Here is a 22227-nt window from a genome sequence, read left to right as displayed (position 1 = left end):
GGAGTGCAGTTTGCAGCTGGGCAGGGCATGAGTGATGTATCTGGATTGTGACATAGATTGTGGAGAAATTGTCTGTAGTTGGCAGATGACACTTCGGTGGTAATCTTGCAGATGCAGGGGTAAGCAGCAAGGTCACCCTTGTCGGATGTACCAGTGGTGGCTACTAGACCATCTAAGGTGGGTTTGGAATGGCAGTTAGGCCATCAGTGCTCCGATCTGAAGCAGGGGGTGGAAGCTGTAGAATCCTTGGAGTCATGATGTGCAGGATCCTATTGATTGAGAGGCATTACATGAGTCTGGCCACATTGGCATAAGAAGGAAATGGTTTGGTGTGGGAAAACTGGCATTCAATATATCTGTTGCCTAACTGATGGCTAATGTGGTTGGTGTTGATGACAGAGTGCTCATCGGCTGACTTGATGTAGATGTCTTGAGGAAGAAAGCAATGAATGTAAATGTTGATCTTGAAAGTGTTTAATACACATTGGGGTGGAGGCAATGTATTGGGAGTAAGCTTGGCGTTGCTGGTGTCTGGTAGTGTCCATGTAGGCCTTACTTGATTAACCAAGACAATGGAATGTTTACCATTAAGTATAATATCAAATGCGATCATGTCACATTGGACCACTATATAGGAGCTAGAGTGGGGGTGGGGGGTTAATGTGGGCCTGATAATGTCATTGCAAGGCTAGTGCCTTGTGCACAAATAAGCAAAGCTGGAGTCTGGAGTATGGGAGGAGCGGTGGTGGGGGTGGGGGGGGGGGGGGGGGGGGAGGAATGTGCAGGAGCACTATATATTGGCACATATTTGTGAAGGAGGTTGGGATCATTGGGGAGGGGTATTTGAGTGAAAAAAAAGGCAAGAAGGAATAAAGGCTTGTCACACACAGGAGGCATAAATATCTTTTTTATACAGTGGGCATAACCGCAGCAATACCCATGGAAACGCTCCTGTCCACAATTTGTGTTGGCACATCAGGGGGCCTTCAGAGTCCAGTGCCATTGTTTGGCCAGTCTATTACTTTGTGAGTGGTATGCTGTTGTGTGGTATCTATGGGTGCCACACAAGTTACACAGTTCCATGAATAAGGTGGACTCAAATTCATGTCCCTGGTCACTCGTAATAAAAAACAGGCAGCCAAAACGGTAGATCCAAGTATGAACGCTTTGCTGACTGTTTCTGTCATGATGTCTCTAATGTGTGTGGCTTCCACAGATTGCATAACTCTGTCTACGATGGAGACAATATTTAGGAATTCCTTTTGATTCTGGGAGAGGTCCAATATTTCTATGTGGATGTGTTGGAAATGGCCATTGGAATTACGAATCTGCCTTGTGGGGAACGTGCAAGGTGGCTGATTTTACTCCTTTGGTGGGCCACACAGGCGATTTCCAAGCTCTTGAAAACTTTCTTTACGTTTGGCCAGCTGAACCATTCTGTTATAAGTTTATCAATGGCCGAATTTTGGGGTGTGCAGGTGGTTGAACATGGTTATACAGAAAAGGGCAGGTGTGTCTGGGTGGAGTCTTTTCTGAGAAAAGACACAGAACATGTTTACTAGAGCCCAAACAGCAGTGGTGTTTGAAGTATAGTCCAGTGTTTCGGGCATAGGGTAGGACAGTGATCTGCTGGTCATGGGTTTGGCATTGGCAAGTTGATAATATTCTATGTGCGATGTGTTCATGGACATTCAGAACAGGTAATTGATGATGACATTCTCTGCACCATTAAGGTGTCTCAGTGGTAAATTGGGCAATATAGTCCAGGTGGCAGAAGTGCTGGAGGTGGAATTAGTTAATGGATTTTTAATGGCATCCATAAGGGGCAATAATCTGTATAGATTATATGGGAATGGCTTTTGACATTATCCTGAAAGTGATGTAGGGCTTTGTTCACCATTCAAATTGAAGGTGGACCACTTTTGTTGAGAATTAGACAGTTTTCATGAAAAGAAATGCAGGGGTTGGGTAATGCTTCCAGGTTCCAGTTGAAGGATGCCCCTGATACAGAAGTTGATTGCATCCATGGTGACTGAAAGGTGTGCATTAGGAGATGAGTAAGCTAGGATCATGGCCTTGGCATGGTTGTATTTGATGCTGTCAAATGTTTGTTCCATGCATGAGGTGGGGCTTGCCAGTTTTATTTTTGCCCACCAGTACCTCAGTTAGAGAACTAAGGTGGTGGTGGCATTAGGGAGATGGTGTCAGTAAAAGTTGATCATGCCTAGGAAATGGTACTCCACAGGGATGGTAACAGTTTGCTTTGATGTGCTTTCTCGGGAGTGAGAAGGATACCATTAGCATCGAAGATATGGCCAACAAAGGTTACCTCAGATTGCTGCAACTGACATTTAGAGCATTATTAATGATGATTTCATTCTGTGCTAATGTATCAAAAACTAGTTTGAGGTGGTCCTCATGTTCGTCTGGTGTTATGGAGAAAATTAATATCATCAAGATATATATAGCAGGAATGTAATTAGAGCCAGATGCCATTGATAAAGCATTCCCAAGTTTAAGCTACATTTTTAAGTCCATGCAGTATGAAGAGAAATTTAAAAAGCCTGAATGGTGTAACGAAGCAGTCTTTGGACAATGCTGATAATGGGTCGACAAAGTAAAACACCATGAGCCAGATACAGTAGTAGCTGATAAGACTTTATAAGTATGCCTTCTTGCAGTCCATCATACTAAAAATTGATGCCCCTGTGAGAGAATGTGTAAAGTCTTGAAAGTTAGGAATTGAATACCTGACCATCATTCTTTAAGATGAGTTTAAAGGGTGACACTGAAGCACTATCAAACACATACACAATCCCTGCTTTTAATTGTTCATCTATGGTGGCATTTGCTGTGCATAATTTATGTGGAGATAGGTGGCACACTCGTCGTCAAACAGGCAGACATGTGGTATTGATGATCTGGTGTAGAGTCCTGTTAGATAGTGGTGCATGAGGGAGGCCTATCAACTCCACCACCAGTTTCATGCAGAGTATCTGAAAGTGGCACATCACTAATTTCGGGTATGATAACCAGTTGGCTGATTTAATTGATCTGCAAGTTACACTGTGGCTCTGTTGGAAGAGAGCTATGACTTGACATAGGTGAGGGAATGTGAAATCAATGTAAATCAATAAGATCGCACTATGCATTTTCCAATGCGTCATGACTGTAGCAACATGCTGGCGGAGATCATAATTTACTTTCTCATTATTACTGTTGGAGGGGTGTATGTTGAAATATGTGTCTGGAGTAATAGAATCTTGTTGATGGTGGTGAGGCTCTGAGAGCAATGCTTGAGAGTACCAACAGCGAGCAAGGTGGAAGGGATCGATGGGGATCCTTGGCAGTGTGAAGGGAATACTTGGTGAAATGTCTGTCTGGCACATTTGTTCAAGCAGGAGTGTAGTCACTCACAACATGGTAGACATAATGTTCACAAGTAGAAAAAATGGATTGGAACAGTGCACAGTCTGACGGACAGAAAACACTGGAAAAACACTCTGCAAATTGTCTGATGTCACTGGTCAGGTAGAAGGCCAGCATTGTTCACAGTTGGCGCATGGCACTGTTGCATCACATCCTCAATTTTAGACACAGTCTGATGAGATGCACTCAACTGCATGGTGGTGTAGCATGGCAGTAGCAGGAAAGTCACTGTCATTTTTCAGTAATTGTGTAACTCCAGAGTCCAAAAAATGTCTGTGCTTTTATTGCGTAGTAGCCGAAATGCTTGTATGGTGAAAGAAATGCAGCCAGGTGTGCTCATTGTGAGTTATCAACATGGTTCCTCTGTACTGTAGTGGCAAAGGAATGTAAATAACACTCATACAACAGATATGAGCCATGGTTTATTGCCATGTCTTAGGAAACACATCAATGTAACTGACACATACAAAGTCAGAGAGCAGACTGTCATTCTAGATAGACTGCACATAGTACACTGTTGCCAGCAATCCAAGAAACATTCTTCACTAGTGCCCATAGTGTAATTGTTCAATGTTTTTATAGCATACAATACGATGAAAATGTACAATTAATTATATGGTTAAATGAAAGAAATTGCAATTTTCCCATACAAAATGGATATGTGTGATGCAAAAAAATTACTTTTTTTTGTATCTGCATCTCTTTGCATATTTCAGTCAGTTCTCCTTATGATCCTTCACTGAGTATGTGGTAGGGTTACTAATTCCTTTAATCGTGCATAATATTATGTGCTAATTCTAATGAAAATAATATAGTTTTCTGCATTGCATACATTGCTGAACAAGATTTTTCTAAAGTTTCATTAGTTTTGGTTTACGACTGGTTTCCAGGGTTTTTTGAACTCTTCATAATATTCAAACAGTTTATCAGAGACATTTTCAAAATTTTAAAATTTTTTTGTTGATGAATAATATGATCTATCTTTTACAGTGCAAGATCTAAATATTTATTTGTGCACACAAATCAGTTCTACAAACCTAATATAATTTGGCAGCAGAAAGTGGACTGTAGTGATAGCTACTGATATAAAGCTGTAGCATTTTTCACCTTTCCTTAAATAACATTGATGGTGTAAATCACTTACTTTTTCTTTCAGAGATTTGTGCCCTACATCCCATAGAAGTTCAAAGAAGGTAACAAATATGGCAAACACAACACCAACCATAAGCACTACAAAAACACCACCAACATTTTCAAGTTTCAGACCAGATACATCAGCATTTTCTTCTGCATCCTGTAACAATAAAAGAAAAAATAATCACATGAAACAGAAACTCTCAGGAATGTACATAGTGAAAACAACAAAAAAACAAATGACATGTGCTTACACACTCACACATGGATTCATTCATTCCTGTGTCCTCGTGTGTGTGTGTGTGTGTGTGTGTGTGTGTGTGTGTGTGTGTGTGTGTGTGTGTGTGTGTTTGAGAGGGGAGGTGGAGGGGGGAGGGAGATTGGGGAGACATCAATAATCCAAAGCAATAGAAGCACATAAGCTTCATTACTAAAAAATAAGTACCATATACAACCATACAAAAATTCATGCTGCACGAATGACATAGCAGGCAATAAAAGTGTATACTAAGCACAAAGTGAGTCAGTGCACAGACATGATATCATTTTTTTGCAGAGATTCTCCTGCAAATAATAAGCTACTTCATGGCCCCTTCTTCTCTTCCCCAAGCCACCACATATTCATTCAGAGGGGGGGGGGGGGGGGGGGGGGCTACAAAGCAGCTTTTGCTTTGCATGTAAATCTCTATAAGGGTAATAATAAATGCAGTCTTCAAGATATAAAACAAACCATTATGTAAGAAGCTGTAAGTACTTCCTGTACCCCATTTTTGTGTATGTGATATTGTATCATTGATAAATAAAACTAAAGTCACTGAAAACCAATTCCTGTGCAAAAATGTAGCCATTAAAGTTAAACTTTCAAACCACTGATGAAATGACACCACTGGTCAGAATAGCATCACATTGCAGCAAAATATTATCAGAGAATGGGGAAAGCATATGATAGAAGAAAAATAAATAGTTACTAAATGTAGCAATAGATGGCTCTGTAAGCATAATAATTTGATAGTGGTTGACTACAAATGACAAATGAATCGTACAACAGTGCCTAATGTTTATGTTTGATGCTAAACAAACTGTGCTACTCAGTGTGCATGGGTGTACCAGTGTGATACTGTTAGTTACATAAGCCCATCCACCAAGGCAAGGTAATATCACACTGGATAGTCCTGAGGTCAAAAACCGCATAAAAAGCATCACTCACACAAGTTTTTCAATTGTCCTGAGGCCAAAACCCGCATAAAAGCATCAATCACATTGGTTTTTAATTGTCCTGAGGGCAAAAACTGCATAAAAAGCATCGATCAAAATCAAATTGGATTATTAATTTCCGTGTGACTGGTTCAAAACATGTTCAGTATGGTGTCCACTGTTTTGTGCAACAAGTTGAAATCGAGAAACAGCATGTTCCACAACTAATCAAAGTGTTTCTGGAGTCATGTTCAGAATGTGTTGTGCAACACATGCCTTCAATGCAGCTAAGTTTGCAGTCAGAACTCTGAACACAACATCTTTCAGATAGCCTCACAGCCAGAAGTCACGACATTTTGAAGTAACAGCTATACAGTTGTATGAAATACAGGGAAAAGTCATAGTAATAGCAATATACAGACCACCTAATGTGGACAGAGACATATTCATGAGTAAATTAGAAACACAGCTTAACACTCTTTCTACTGAAAGAGCCACTGTAGTTGTCTGTAGGGATTTCAACATAAATCTAATGAATAAATGTAGGCTGAAAATCAATTCCTAAATCTATTATGTAGTTTCAGTCTGTTTCCACACATACAGGAACCCACAAGAATAACATATCATACAAACAGTCTTATACATAATATATTTTCAAAGGTTCAGTCCACAGAAGTAGAGGTAACAAATGCTGAATTGGGATTATCAGACCACAATACTCTTGTCCTCAAAATTCCTTCAATGCCACTGCAAGAGAAAAAAAGTGTACTTCATGTATAAAAGAAATTTGTCCACTGAAAACTGTGTACAATTTACAAATATACTAAGTAGTGAGTCCTGGGCAGAAGTGCTGTTTCTAAAAAAAACAAATGATGCATATAACACTTTTTCTTCAATTTTCATGAGATATTTTGAAATGTGCTTTCCAAAGAAGCTGTCAAGAATAACATCACATCACAATACAAAGCCAAGTTCTTGGATCACAGTTGACATCAAAACTTTTTGTGGAACTCTAAACAGACTAAATTCTAAATTGAAGACATCTACAGATCCAAAGTTCATAGAATATTTTAAGAATTATAAGAGGGTATATTGAAAACTAACTGCCAAGGCAAAATTTATGAGTAATGACAACTTAATAAGACAGTCTGATAACAAATCAAAAGGCATATGGTGTATTGTGAAGACTGAAACAGGAAAGAGATGCGAAGACCAAGATCTCATTATCAAAAACACAGAAAATGTCAATATTAAAAACAAGAATTGCCAAATTACATCAACAGTTATTTCATAAATGCAGCAACTTCAATAAGCTTGAAATTTATGAACCACAAAAAACCGAATTTCTAAAAGCTGCTTGTAGCATGAGGATAGATTCAACAGATGAACATGAAGTGTTCAAAGTAATAAAAACCTTGAAACCTAAAATGTCAGCAGGAGTAGATGAGGTGCCTGTTTATATCATAACAATGAGAGCTGCACAAATCCTATATACACATGAACAACATTTCATCTAAAGAAAGAGAGGAACATCAATTAGGTACTTCCTTAAATTATGTTTAAATAAAAAAAAGATTTGTGATATCTCACACATTTGATATTATTTGGAAATTTCAGTCTTAGCATACTTTATGCTCTTTTGTGCTAGTGACAGATGCTTTAGCTCACAGTGTAGACCATTCTTGTGCCCAGTGTTATGGCTGCGGTATAAACTGTTTCTTCCATAGTTAACATAGTGTTTTTCTACTAAACATGTCAAGGAATACCAAGATGTTCTGGACATAATTTCAAGCTTTTTGAAATGGCTATGGCATGTACATCATACATGAGTCTCACTGCTCTTTTTTGTGATGTGAAGCTTTTATTTGAAATTCACATGTTGCTATAACATGTTACTGAATGGAAATAACAGAAAATATTGATTTTGAGACAGTGATTTCTCCAAGCCAATATATAATTTATAAATCAAATGTTGCTAAAAATAATATTTTCCATGATTTGATTTGATTTGATTTTTATTGTTGTAGAGACCTCAGAGATCATATGAGGCATTATGAAAGTCAATATTACACAGTATAAATGTTACACAAATAATTACAAAAACAAGAAAAATATTACACAATCTAAATGGAGAATGTGGTGTTGCCAATTCAGCATACCATCTATGTGAACACTTAAAAACCTGGAGTAATGTGCTTGCATTTTTGGTTGGTTGTTGTGCATAATAGAAGTTTTGCCTTTATTCATATGGTTTTTGTTCAACTGAATGAAACTAGTTTTATTTAGGTTTATCAAAAGAGAGTTAACAGTAAACCACACCATAATGTATTTCAACATGTCACTGGTGTCAGATTCTGTCACTACTGGTATAATCTATCAGCATATGGACAATGCAGACAATTTCAGAGATTTTCACTTAAGTTGCCAGTAATGGTGACTTATTTAGTTCAATAACTGAAAAAAGGTATTTCACACAAATATGTATATTGTAGCATTTTTGGAGACTTGAAAACTTCAAATTCTGCACAAGGATAGCAATTTAGACATCCAGCACAGTTTGAATGTAAAAAGATTTGTGATTAAAATGGGACCTGCATTGCAGGTCAATCAGTTACATATGCACATGCACAGGTGTGATTTGAACTGAAGTGTCTCAAAAAAGAGCTAAGAAACTATCCTTTTAATTCTATCCAAGTGACAGTGACTTCTTCAAATCTTGCATTTTGTTTAACCCCTGTGAGCTTAAGGAACTGGACTTTCTTTGTCTGAGCTTGTGTTGTTATGTAAAAGTTGAATTCCATGCTATGTTGACACACCATTTTTCAGATGCGTCCTGTGTGTTATATACAGCAGTTTACTGTAGTTTATAAATAAAATATTTTATTTTTTAATTATGATACAGTAAATGGAGCATAACCGAAATTCGTCAAATGTATTTTCAATTCTGAATATGAGCAACAACTGATTGTACAAAGAAATGATGGCAATGAAAATTTGTGCCAGACTGGGACTTACACCAGGATTTCCCACTTCCAGATTTCCTGATTTATGCAAAAGGCCATCTTAACTGCTTTGGCTATCCATGCACAATTCACAGCCAGACCCTAACTTCAATATGTCATCATGCCTTCATCACAACCTGTACTCATATGCACATTATGTTGTCCTCATACAGGGCAGGATATTTTAATTGAAAGTCACTACCTGGTATCAGTGTATATATATGACACTGTAGTGCCAGTGTTGTTAAGAGGAACACCGCAATGTTCCTTCACACATAATTAAAATTTCCTCCCTGGGAATTACATAATATGTGTATAAGTACAAATTTTGATGCAGATACAATTATATATGGAAGTTTGGGTCTGGCCACAACTCATGCATGGATAGACAAAGAGGTTAAGGTGACAACTTGCATAAAGGAGGAAATCAGAGTTCAAGTCCTTGTCCAGCACAAATTGTCATTATCATTATTGTCTTGTACAGCTGATGGTTTTTCATATTTACAACTGTAGATACATTTCACATAGAATGAAATTTTCACTGTGCAGTGGAGTGTGCACTGATATGAATCTTCTTGGCAGATTAAAACTGTGTGCAGGGCCAAGACTCGAACTCGGGAACTTTGCTTTTCACAGGCAAGTGCTTTACCAACTGAGCTACTCAAGCACGACTCACACCCCATCCTCTCAGCTTTAATTCCACCAATACCCCGCCTCCTACCTTCCAAAATTTGCAGAAGGTCTCCGGCATACCTTGCAGAACTAGCACTCCTGGAAGAAATGATATTGCAGAGACATGGTTTAGCCACAGCCTGGGTAGTGTTTCCAGAATGAAATTTTCACTCTTCAGGAGAGTGTGTGTTGATATGAAACGTCCTGGCAGATTAAAACTGTGCGCTGGGCCGAGACTCGAACTCGGGACCTTTGCTTTTCACGGGCAAGTGCTTTACCAACTGAGCTACCCAAGCACGACTCACACCCCATCCTCACAGCTTTAATTCCACCAGTACCTTGCCTCCTACCTTCCAAACTTCGCAGAAGCTCTTCTGCATACCTTGCAGAACTAGCACTCCTGGAAGAAAGGATATTGCAGAGACATGGCTTAGCCACAGCTTGGGGAGTGTTTCCAGAATGAAATTTCCACACTGCAATGGTAGAAGAATTTAACAGGGGCAGTTATCTTGTATCTTCCTTGTTAAACAAAGATTTGGAAATGGAGTTCAGTATTTCTGCTTTAGCTTTGCTACCATGTCTAACTTTGATGTGATTGACAACCTATACATATGACCAGAATTTCTTTGGATTTTGTGAGAGGTCTTTCAGTAAGATTCTGCTATGACAGCCATTGAAGACTTCAGACATTTCCAATTGATATCCAAATGTATTTTATTTAGAATTTCTCTAACTATAGCGTTGTGGCGCCGATGAGGTAGACATCAGCATCGATCTGAGTATCGTCTTTGAACTAAGCTAAGATTATCTTTGTGCAGTTCCACCACGTGAGTTCTTTGTAAGTCTTGCTTGTGTAAAGAGATGAATAAATGAACTACTGTTAAAATGGTGTTGTCTGGTGTAACCAACCCGAACTTCCACCTCACTGGTGACCCCGAGTTGTAACGTCTTCCGTTTCCACCGTTTTACTGTGTCCGTGACCTCCGCATCAGTTATTTTGGTGTGTATTACATTGACACAGCATTCAAACAATGACTTCAGCACAGTGCCTAACTCCGGATTTTGTGATTGACATGCATCATGTTGCGGGTGATGTACACCCTCCAGAACTGCACCACAATGCCTCTCACTCAACGATTACGCTGATTTCACTGAACTCTTTCAAGCCTGCAACAATAAGTGAGGTTAAGAGTGTGTATGACTCCAGCTATCAAACACCTCTGTTTCTACCACATGTGCCCTCCCTCATCGACTGTGCAGTTACCTATTACAGATCTCCGTGCAGTTCGGGACCAATGCCGATTTATGAAAATGCTTTGTTGGACAACCTACCACTGCCAGGACAACGATTTGCCATGTCGCAATCGATGCAGTACCACGCAGATACCTGCCATGTGGCTGGAACTGCTTCGTTCATAGGTCAACCTCCACAGAATCCAATAGTGCCCACGCCTGCATTAGTTCAGCATCAGCACATGCCTTCCTACTTTGATACCTTGGCCTGCAACAGGAATAACAACTTGTTGTCTGTGCCTGACCTCCACCTCCGTCTAACTGCTATGCCTCAGTGTTTTGTGCCATGACATTCACCTTATCCGTACACCATTATGAGTGTAGTAACTATGAACAGTGAACATTCACACATTCTGTACCACGTTCAACATCATTTCCCACACTGTGCTTCTGGACAGCCCACACCTCCGCAGCCTCCCTGCAACACAGGTGCCCTGGCTCTGATCATACATCTAACTTTCAATGGACTATGACGCGTTCTCAAACTTTGAACTTTTCCTCACCTGTCACCCCCGCGCCAGCTCCAGACGAGCTTCCACTAATGTTCTCATCACATCTCGGTGCCTTATCCGAGTCAGTCTTCACGATGCATCAATCTGAACTCACCCGCAACATGTTGAGCTTCCGCAACCACAATCGACACATTACGGTGTCTCACCCGTGTTGGCCTTCCGTGTCGCGACGGATTGTGCCCAACCACAACGTGTCACTTTCACACTGCCACCCGAACAGCCGTCGTTGCCACATCCCCCGGAGGCACACTCTCCTGGAATACTACAGCAACAACAGCTCATTTCAGGCAGTGCCCTGACGAACTCAACTCAACCTGCCGCCATTTAATCCCAACAGAGCTACAACCTGGTTCTAAATTGCGGACAAAGTGTTTGACCATGACAAACTCAACGAGTCAACCAGGTTTCTGTGCCTCATCACCCACCTGCACGACCAGGAGGACTTGATTGCTGACCTGGTTGACACCCCGGACTCATCCACCTGGTACACTCTAGCCAAAAAGACAGTTCTACATCAGCTTGCATGCTCAACTGAGGCAGCAATATGGCAAGTGCTCCACATCAAGCAACTAGGCACCAACAAACCTTCCCCACTCTGGTGACGGCTACGTGCTCTGGTCAGTGACGATCTACTCTCTGACACAGCTCTCCTCACCATCTGGCCAGATAAACTATCTCGTCACATCCGCTTTGCTCTGGCTCAGAGGTCTCCCGAACATGTTGAGCAAAGAATGACAACTGCTGGCAAGCTACGCGATGCATTACTGCTCTATTTCGCCAGCAACTGCCCACCTGACAAGTCATAGGTTCAGGCTCATCGTCCTGCGGCCAGACACCACCGGGGCCACATTGTTCCAGCCATTCTGCTCGCTCCGGGAAGCAGTAAACAAGCTACTGGGACGTCACCAGCTCCGCCCATGGTCATGCTCCCTCCTGCAACCTAGCCTGCTGTGGCCACTGACCCTCAGCCACCGCCATTGGCAATTAACTTTCCACAGGAAATTCAACCGCACTACCCATACAGTTACTTCCACACACGGTTTTGTGAGACGGCACAGAACTGCAGACCACCCTGCTACTTCCCAAACGCCAATCGCAGGTAGGTCCGGGTGCCACCTCCTGTGTACAACATGACAGGCAACCCCCAGTGCTTCATCCTTTCCGGGAATGACCGGATAATTGTGGACGAATTTATATTAAAGACATTTCGTCAGGATAACTTTTCCTAGTGGACACTGGCGCCGATGTTTCACTGCTGCCTACATACTTAGCATCATCGAACTTCCACCCTCATCAAGCCATCAATTCAACTAAACTATAATGCTCTCCGCAAACTGCTAACTCGAGTGTACATTTTTAGTGTGCGAAATTGACGGACCTATATTAGGCAATGATTTCTTGTGACACCACAAACATTCACAGGATCTAGTGTGAAACACCGTGTTGCATCATCCATCCAAGACTCACTTCCCCTGTGCTCCGTCGAGCAAACCCCCCGTGACAGACCGGTCCAGGCTCATCTCATCCATACATGCTTGTCTCTATCGACAACGTTACAAGAAACAATGCAGAAGTACCTTGCCCAGCTTGAAAACATCACTCGCCTATGCAAGGAAATCTTCAAGCTCTCCCTCTGGCTCCAGCTGTCTGATGCAACAAAGGAATTACAGACACTACAGCAAGGCCAAAGCAAGGTCAGTAAGTGTGCCGAATCTGCTTTCAATCCCAGTAATCGAGCCTCTGTGTGTTTACCTCCCACTACCCCTCGCAACTGTGCTATCAAGACTGCCATAACATGTACTGACAGCTCTGCAGGGCCACACCCCCCTAACATGGCAGTGTTTGACATTCGGCTGGACACAAGTGTGCATGCATGACAAGCGTCATGTGTTCCTGAACTGACGGCTCCTACCCTGACCCTCGTGGACAGCACCTCAGACTATTCAACTTCAGCTCCTGTGCACCGCCGTGCAACCATCACTGACAACACAAACAGTGCACTCGCGCCAAGCATTTCTCCGACGACCATGCTCCCACAGGCCACGCCCTCGGACAATGGACTCTCTAAAGGTTCACGAGCTCTACCGAGCTCACCCAAACATGGTGCCACTGCTTTAGGCCAGCGGCCATCTTGTCACGTTGACTCCTGGGACACTTTGCCACCTCGGCTCCCATCGGACTCGCCGAGTGGCTCTGAACACCACGACCATGCCTCGCCTGCCCCACCCGGCGCACATTGTAAACAAACCACCTCCAGCACCACTGGCAACATTTCTATTGTTACCAACGGCACAGTTCACAAGCTTCGCCTCACGTCATGTCCCCCGATCTCCAGTAAACCACGTCGACTTTGTCCCGAGCATCTCTCCGACCTTAAAAATCAGATTTAAGAACTACTAAGCTCTGGTGACATTGAACCCTCTGCCAGTAGCTGGTCTATGCCCATACATATGACACACAAGAAAGACGGGTTCTGGCGCATGTGCGGAGACTACCGTCGACTAAACGCATGAACAATTATGGGCACCTTCCCCATACTCGACATTGCCGACTTTACCAGTTCCCTCACAGGTGTGACCACGTTCTCTGTCATTGCAAACGGGCCTACCACCAGATCCCCATGGCACCTCAAGACATTGAGAAGACAGCAGTCACCACCCCAATCGGTTTATTTCAGTTTCGATTCATGCCCTTCGGTTTGAAAAATGCAACCCAGATCTGGCAACGCTTCATCAACGTAGTGCTATTCGACCTAAAATTCTGCTTTGCATATCTTGATCACATTCTTGTTTTCAGCTCCTTCATCAAGTACAACATTCGACACTGTCAAACTGTTATGAACACTCTTGCGGCAGCAGGCAACGGGGACCAACCAGGACAAATTGCAGCTACATCAACCCGCTGTACTTTTCTTGGTTTTGGGGTCTCTGCCGATGACCTTTCACCAACCCCTGAGAAAGTACAAACTATAATAAACCTATGAAGACCTTTGTCATTCAAAGAGCTCCGGTGCTTTCTGGGGACGGTTAATTATTATCATTGTCATCTACCTCGGTCTGCAGAGATTCAGGCTCCACTGAAGGATGCCTTGGCAGGCACCAACACTTCTGGATCTTGGCCCGTTCCATGGACCCCTGCAATGACTGACTCTTTCACTGCCCTCAAAAATCTTTTTACTGAGGCCTGCACCATCGCGCATCCTCATCCCAATGCACAGCTTTACATCACCACAGATGCGAGCAATACTGCCATTGGCACTGTCTTTAGCCAGACAATTTACGGCCAGACTTTCCCTCTGAAGTTCTTCTCGTGCAAGCTCACCAATGCACAATGGAAATATTCTGCGTCTACGAAGCGATCAAGCATTTTAAGACTGATGTTGAGGGACGTCCTTTCTATGTGTTAACAGACCACAAACTCCTGGCTGCGGCCATTACAGACCCGCCAGCTGACCTGCCTCCTCGCCCCTTCAGATACATGGACTTCATATCTCAGTTCACCACCGATGTCAGACACATAAAGTGTGCTGACAATATAGTTGCTGATTTCCTTTCATGAGTTGACGCCGTCCATTCGCTGTTAGATCTCTCTCAACTGCCTAACCTACAACCCACCAATGAGGAAACACAAAACCTGATTTCAGACTCTACCTCTTCACTGCACTTCATCTGCACCACCTTCCCTGGCATTTCTGGTGAGATCTGGTGCGATGACAGTATGGGCACATTACGCCCCCTCATCCCAACCACGCTCCCTCGAGCTGTCTTCAACGCATTGCATAATTTAGCCCACCCTGGTGTTCGTGCATCTGCCTGCCTCATAGTGGAGTGCTTTGTGTGGAGATATGTCAACAAGGACTGCCAGCAATGGGCACGCTCCTGTGTCTCGTGCCAACACTGCAAAGTACACAAACATACTTCACCCTCCTTGGTGCCTTTTCGATCCCTCCTGGGCATTTCCAGCATATTCATATTGACATTGTCGGCCCTCTCCACCCCTCTAACCACTTTCATTATGTCCTCTCGTCTATCGACCGAACAACTCGCTGGTTCGAGCTTGTCCCCTTCCCCAATATTACGTCAGAAACTGTTGCACGAATCAAGGGTATCGTGTTTTGGATGTCCAGCTATCATCACGACTGACCAGGGCAGACAACTGAGTCTGCCCTGTTCAATGAGATTTGGAACATTTGCAGTATCCAGCGCATCCATACCACAGCATATCGTCCGCAAAGTAATGGGCTAGTTGAACGCTGGCACCGCACTTTCAAGGTGGCTCTTTGATGCCACGACTCTTTATGGACGGAGGCCCTTCCCCTTGTGATACTCGGCATTCGTTTGATCTATAAGGAAGACCTCAAAGACTCAATAGCTGAGTTCATATACGGCCAGAACATTGTTCTCCCTGGCGAACTTGTGAGCCCTTCCACTTCTCTCCCTCAGTCTGACTTACTTTCCTTCATGGACCGTGTCAGATGCCACTTCATCAACCTCCATATCCATCTGCCTGCCAGCCATTCCCGTCCTAAGTTTCACGTCCCGAAATCTCTGGACAATTGTGAATATGTCATGCTCTGAGATGACACTGTCCGTGCTCCCCTCCAACCTCCATATGCTCATGTCGAGCCTTCTTCTACCCTTCTACCCCCCCCCCCCCCCTTCAGGCCAAGACCACGGCACTCATCGTCCTGGCTCACGATGCTCAGACCACTCCTTCAATGTCAGACTCACACACTCGGTCGAGTGACTTCCAGCTCCAATCATCGAGCTCTCCTCTGACCTCGCCCTCTACTCCAGTCTCACGCACTCCGTCGAGTGACCACATGCTCCCTATGTCGAGCTTACCTACGATCACGCCCTCGCCGCCAGACCCTTCGCTGGTCCCTTCGACCTCCCCTATGTTGCCTGCCTCGCCCTGTCGAGGTTTCTCATGCGCCCTTCCCCCCCCCCCGCCCCCTGGCAATCTTCAATGTGCCCTCACTCGAGGTGTTTGTGCCTGCCCCCCCGGACAGAATCCACGACATCTCAATAGTACTATGTGATGATACACTGTTCATCATGTGTTTCCCCTCATCCAGTGCTCATGACACAACCTCCGCCATTCCCTGCCACCTGGTGAAATGTGTTCCCCTCTCACCCGACGTCAACCTGGACATGCTTCGTATGTTTGCCATGCCCATCGAAGACATCGTCATCGTAGCTCCGTTCCACCTGCAAACCACCGGCCTACCTGTCGCCACATGACCAGCACACCTAGTATGATGCCTGGCTCGCTTCAACAACTTCCAGGTTTGGTGGCCAAACCTTCCTTCACGACATCTACCCACACATCTCCCTGACGACGCTGTCAAGCTGACTATGGTCCGGTTCCCGTGGACCATCCCTGCCGATGCCATAGTCACCCCCCTCCCCCCAATCCCCCAAAAGCCCTCCGGCCTCTCAAGAGTACTCCTTACTGTGAGGGGGGGTGGGGTGGGGGGAGGCTATGTGGTGCTGATGAGGCCAACACCAGCATCAATCTGAGTATCATCTTTGAACTAAGCAAAGATTACCTTTGTGCAGTTCTGCCATGTAAGTTCTTTGTAAGCCTTGCTTGTGTAAAGAGGTGAATAAATGAACTACTGTGAAAATGGAGTTGTTTGGTGTAACCAACCCGAACTTCCACCTCAGCATTATGACATTGTGCCATAGTAGCCATTCCTGTAGCAGTTTCTTTACAGAGTGCTTGGTCATTATTCTTATAAACTTTGTTGAAAGTTCCTGTACATCATCCTGCCAAGAGCAAAAGGTTTTGAGTTTCTCTTTGAGGTATGACACCAATGATACTTTATGCAGTTTGCTGAAAATGTAAATTTATCTTCTTATTTAACTGTCATTTGTACAATGATAATTTCTGTTGCTTTAACTGTCTTGTGGCCACTGATGTCAGTTTCAATGTGCAAGTCAGGCCTACTTGTAACCATTAGATCTAATATGTTTTCCTTGTGAGTGGGCTTCTGAAATATCTGTTCTAGGAAATATTCAGAGAAGGTATTTTTTATTGTTTTGCAGCATATTTTGTCATGCCCTAAGCAATATTCAGAAAAGGTGTTTTGTATTGTTTCGCAGTATATCTTGTCATGCTCAAATTAAAAAATTGTTATCATTGCAAACAATTACTTGATGATTAAAGGCTTCTCCAATGAAGACAGTGTGATAGGGAAATATATATACTACTGAGCTCAGATTTTCTGAGAAATGTTTGGTTTCATCTGTGGAAGAGTCTTCTGATCAATAGTAGGCCCAATTATAAAATTATGCCCATCCTTGATACTGAGTACTGCCCAATTTTGCATGGAGTTTCAGTCTCAGTGGAGTTCAGTTTCTTGTGCACTAAAATGAATACACCACCTCCAATTCCCATTAGCGCAACTTGCTGATATGCATTTAGATTTACCACAGAAATCTCACTGCTGTCAGTACCAGGCTCTAGCCAGGCTTTTGTACCTATCAGTGAGCTGTATCAGTAATTAGGAATGTCTCAAACTCTGGCATTTTGATGCAAATTCTTGAGCAGTTGATCATTAGTATTTTAACAGGTTACTTTGTGTGAATTAATTTCTTTGGATCTTATACTGATATTTTGGAGTATCTTACAGGTATCACTAACTAGACTGGATGGAGAATTGCCTAATCCTTTTATGTATATATCCTTTAAAACTTTTAGGTACCCCACACAGCAAACTACCTGGGTGTCAGCTTCTGATATGTAATGCCACACAAATATAGGAAGTCACAGCTTAACATGTCACAGAATCTTTTAAGGCTTCCCATTGACTAGTGCCAGGGAGCCATGTCCACTTCTGTGGACAATGCTGCAGATTATGAAAGCCACTTAAATTCTGTGAACAAGTCTGGTCTTCTGCACCTTCTCTGTTAGTCACTAGACACATTCAAAAATGATCTTGGAGTCCAGATGACAGGCATGGGTGGTTCTAGCATGCATCACAATCTGCATTTGTTTGCATCCTGTTCCTTTAATGGCTGGTATAACAACCTCTTCAAAACACTGAATAAGGACTTTAGGCTTACAGACATAATGCATAATGTGATACATCCCACCATTTGGTACCATTTCTCTCAGATGTAACACTGAAACACTGTGTTACAAGTAAGAATAATTAGTTAAAAATTAATCCCCAATGTAAATTAGATGGCCAAAAATTGAAAGCAAACGTGTCCCACAACACTATGAAATGGAATCTTGACCTTTATAGGTACATTTGTGACCTAACAACTGCTAAACTGGACAGGCTACATACATTTGTTTTGTTGATAACGACATTGCAATATCTATAAACTGAGAGTTATATGAATTCAGGTGATATCTGATAGAATGGAGACCAAGAGCAGTTTAAAGTTTTGTTTTACTGATCCGCTCAGCTTGAATCAGAAGAAGATTGAAAAATTCATATTTCATATAATAAGAACATTTAAGGAGAAGTAAATTAATTTATGGAGTTTCTTTGTAATTTCTGTTAGTAGTAAATTAGATTATTCATAAATATTTTAAGAACTGCAACAAAAATATTTAGAGTGAATGAAATACTTCCACTTTTTGGACCCATAAAACACAGTAAATCAACAGAAAATTGATAATTACTTATTAATCAGCTTTAGTAGTGTTAATAAATACATTCATAATTACTAGAAACATGAAATATATAATCATTAAAAGTTCAGAATCAAAACATACTGTATTGCTACTATAAAAATTTAAAGATATGTTTTAGAAAAAGTAATAACATTATTGATTTTGCTACACTACAAAATATTGGAAATTTGACTCTTCACCAGTTCAAAAGAAAAGCTGTGCAAATCATTTTGTTACAAAGCATATCTGAGGTGGAGCTCCCAAATGTTACAAGTGTCAATAACATGCTCATCATGTTTTGGTTTTCTGTATGAAAATCCGACTATTCTAGGATGACTTTTATATGCATGTACACAGATATCATTTTGAAATGTCTAATGTCAAAGTTGTATTCTTAATACTTTTACTGGTTTGAATTAATATTCACTCATCCCATCCAAGTGTTGTATGTGCTCCTGTCCTTTTTTTCCTTATCGCAAACAACATGACACAATTTTCAAGCCTATAATGGAAAGTAAACTACAGATACAGACACTGACTATGATTTAATTAACTCACCACACACTGGCCACCACCCCTTTCTTCTTTCCACCATTTGTTTTTTAAAGCTTGAAGGCGTCCTGTCTCTTGCAGTTTTAACACTGCAGTGCTAAGCGAATTGCGATATGTCATATCTGAAATAGGTAACTCAGTTTATGTTTCCCACTGACTTTTTATGAGAGCTAACATAAATACACCTACTTTTAGTCAATAGAATTTTGTACGTAATTTCTGAAGAAACATAAGGAAGAGGAAAAATCAATAACTAGAGAACAATGTGCTATACAAAATTAGTGAAAAGTCTGACAAAAGTGAAACAATATTTTTCCTTTTATATGGATAAATTCAGATATCATAATCACAATACTGACAGTACTGTTCTAACTTTAACATACTACAAATGTTTCCTAAAGAATAAATTGAACTGGGCAAAATTTGAGCTATATATATATATATATATATATATATATATATATATATATATATATATATATATATATATATATATATATAATTCATGGTTTTATTAAGCTTCCAGTATGGGGCTGCAAAATCACATCAGTCAACACTATTTTTCAATTATTTTGTGACTGTAGTAACTTTTGAACAAGCAAGGTATATTGAGTGTCCTGTAGTAGTTCACAGAGAAATAACTTGTCATCAATACTATAGAACTGCAGTGGTTATTTGTCCATATTCTATAAGTTATCAATATATAAATAGGCCTCAAAATTTTTTACATCAAGTTTGTGAATACTCTGATGTTGTGCTGATAAAATGAGTGAGGTGGCACAGTGGTTAGCGCACTGGACTTTCATTCAGGAGGACAATGGTTCAAATCTGTGCCTAGCTGTCCTGATTTAAGTTTACCATGATTTCCTAAAATTCCTTCAGGGATGTGCCGAGATAGTTCATTTGAAAGGACATGACCAATTTCCTTTCACATCCTTCCCTAATCCGAGCTTGTGCTTCATCTCTAATGACCTAGCTGTTGACAGGACATTAAACACTAATCTCCTCCCTCCCCTCCTCATCCTCATGTTGATAAATATTATCATCTCTTTTTTTATTTGCTCTTCATTAGGAAGAATAGCTACTTTTGTAATAGAAAATGTATAGTTTATTTTAAAAATATATACTTGGGATTAGGTTTAAAAACTGAGCTTGGAAATACCAGTGTCAAAAATTCACAAAACATAATTTTAATACATGCATTTTGTATAAAAAACCTAAAAGGTTTTTATAGTACTGACATCATTTAATCTAATTATGAAGTACAGTTTTTGAAAACAAAAATATACTTCTACATATAATAGACCACTTAAAAATACCTTTTGTAACACATATATTTCTATCTGAACTTTCAATGGAATGCAGTTTTTTTGGGAAATATTTCTTCAGAATTTAATTTTGATAGTACCATGAATTTATTGAAGATTTTGTTGACATTGTTTCTGCATTAAATCTGTTATACTGTTCATCTTGTAAATGAGCTGCAAATTCATACAGATTTGGTTTTCAGAAGACCCTTTTGTATGAATTCAACTTTTCTGGCTTTCCTATTGAAATATCTACTTCTAATAACTGACAACGATGATCTGATGCAGTAAATTTTGAACAGGTATATGACACTTTCTTCTATAGATACCTACTTCTGCATGGTCTATAATGAAGAAGATCTGGTTGGACAGTTAATAAGTGAAGATATGCCATAGCTGTACAATATATTGAAGTAGATATTACTGACAATATTTCACTTCATCACTACAGATACATATTCTAGTTTTTGGACTAGATACCTTTCCTAGGCTCTGATTCAGTTTTGAGAAAAATATGCCAATATCCCCACTAGGAGATAGGGTCAGACAAAATACAATTAATTTTTTGATATACGAGGTCTGTTCAAAAACTTCCGGAACATTCATAATTTTGCACCAATGGTGTGTTGGAGCGAGATTCAGTTGGCATCACTGCACACATCTGTGTTTAATGTGTAACTGCTAGATGTTTCATTGTTGTATGTCTGTTAGTTATTGTTTAGTGGTGTATTTAATAGAATGTTGTATCACACAGTATGTGGATTTCAAGATGAGAGAGTTAGAGGAACAACAGGTTTGCATTAAATTTTACATGAAACTCAGTAAAACCTTTAAAGAGACACAACAAATGATTCAGGAAGCCTACAGTGATGAACGATTAAGCTGTACTTAGTATTACAAATGGTTCACATGGTTTAAAAATGACCAGATGGAAGTTACATATGATGCTTGTTGAGGATGTCCTTCGATATCTACTGATGGCACACATGTCAAGAGCATCAAAGATTAACTGTCTGAGAGATTGCACAAGAAATTAACATTTCAGTTGCATCATGTCATCAAATTCTACACAGCATCTTGAGAAGCACCGTGTTGCCATCATGTTCATCTCACGGCTCATGAGTCAAGACTAGACAGACCTTTGCTTTTGGATCGCACAAATGATGATGAGATGTTCCCTAAGAGGATCATAACTGGTGATAAGATGTGGCTCCATGGTTATGATGTTGAAACACTGAAAGGACGAAGATCTGAAATGATAGATGACATAAAAGAATATTCACAAATGGGGCTTCATGAGATCCAGCCAGGGGCATGTCAAGACTGCTTTTGGAAGTGGAAACAGTGTTGGGAGTGGTGTATCAATAGTGGAAGAGAGTATTTTGAAGGAGACCATGCACAAAAAGTAAAACATAAGTGTAGAAAAATTTTGTGGACAAAGTTCTGGAATTTTTTGAACAGGACTCGTACTTTGTGTTGTAATCTCAACAGCTGATAATT

At 41.1% G+C, this 22227-nt stretch overlaps 1 protein-coding gene across 3 annotated transcripts in view; it reads right to left on the bottom strand.

Annotated features, from left to right (window-relative positions):
* Positions 1–22227, bottom strand: part of LOC126298678 (glutamate receptor ionotropic, kainate 2-like) — a 397907-nt gene that overhangs the window by 24742 nt on the left and 350938 nt on the right. For all 3 annotated transcript variants that reach the window (XM_049990109.1, XM_049990111.1, XM_049990110.1), the window contains 2 exons: positions 19427–19542; positions 4574–4723 (listed from right to left, as the gene is read on the bottom strand). In XM_049990109.1, the coding sequence (XP_049846066.1) occupies positions 4574–4723; positions 19427–19542 (266 nt within the window). The remainder of the gene's footprint in view (positions 1–4573; positions 4724–19426; positions 19543–22227) is intronic.

The sequence above is a fragment of the Schistocerca gregaria genome, chromosome X (assembly GCF_023897955.1).
Source record: "Schistocerca gregaria isolate iqSchGreg1 chromosome X, iqSchGreg1.2, whole genome shotgun sequence".
Lineage (NCBI taxonomy): Eukaryota > Metazoa > Arthropoda > Insecta > Orthoptera > Acrididae > Schistocerca > Schistocerca gregaria.
Note: the sequence above shows the minus strand (reverse complement) of the source record. Positions and strands in the feature narration are given on the sequence as shown.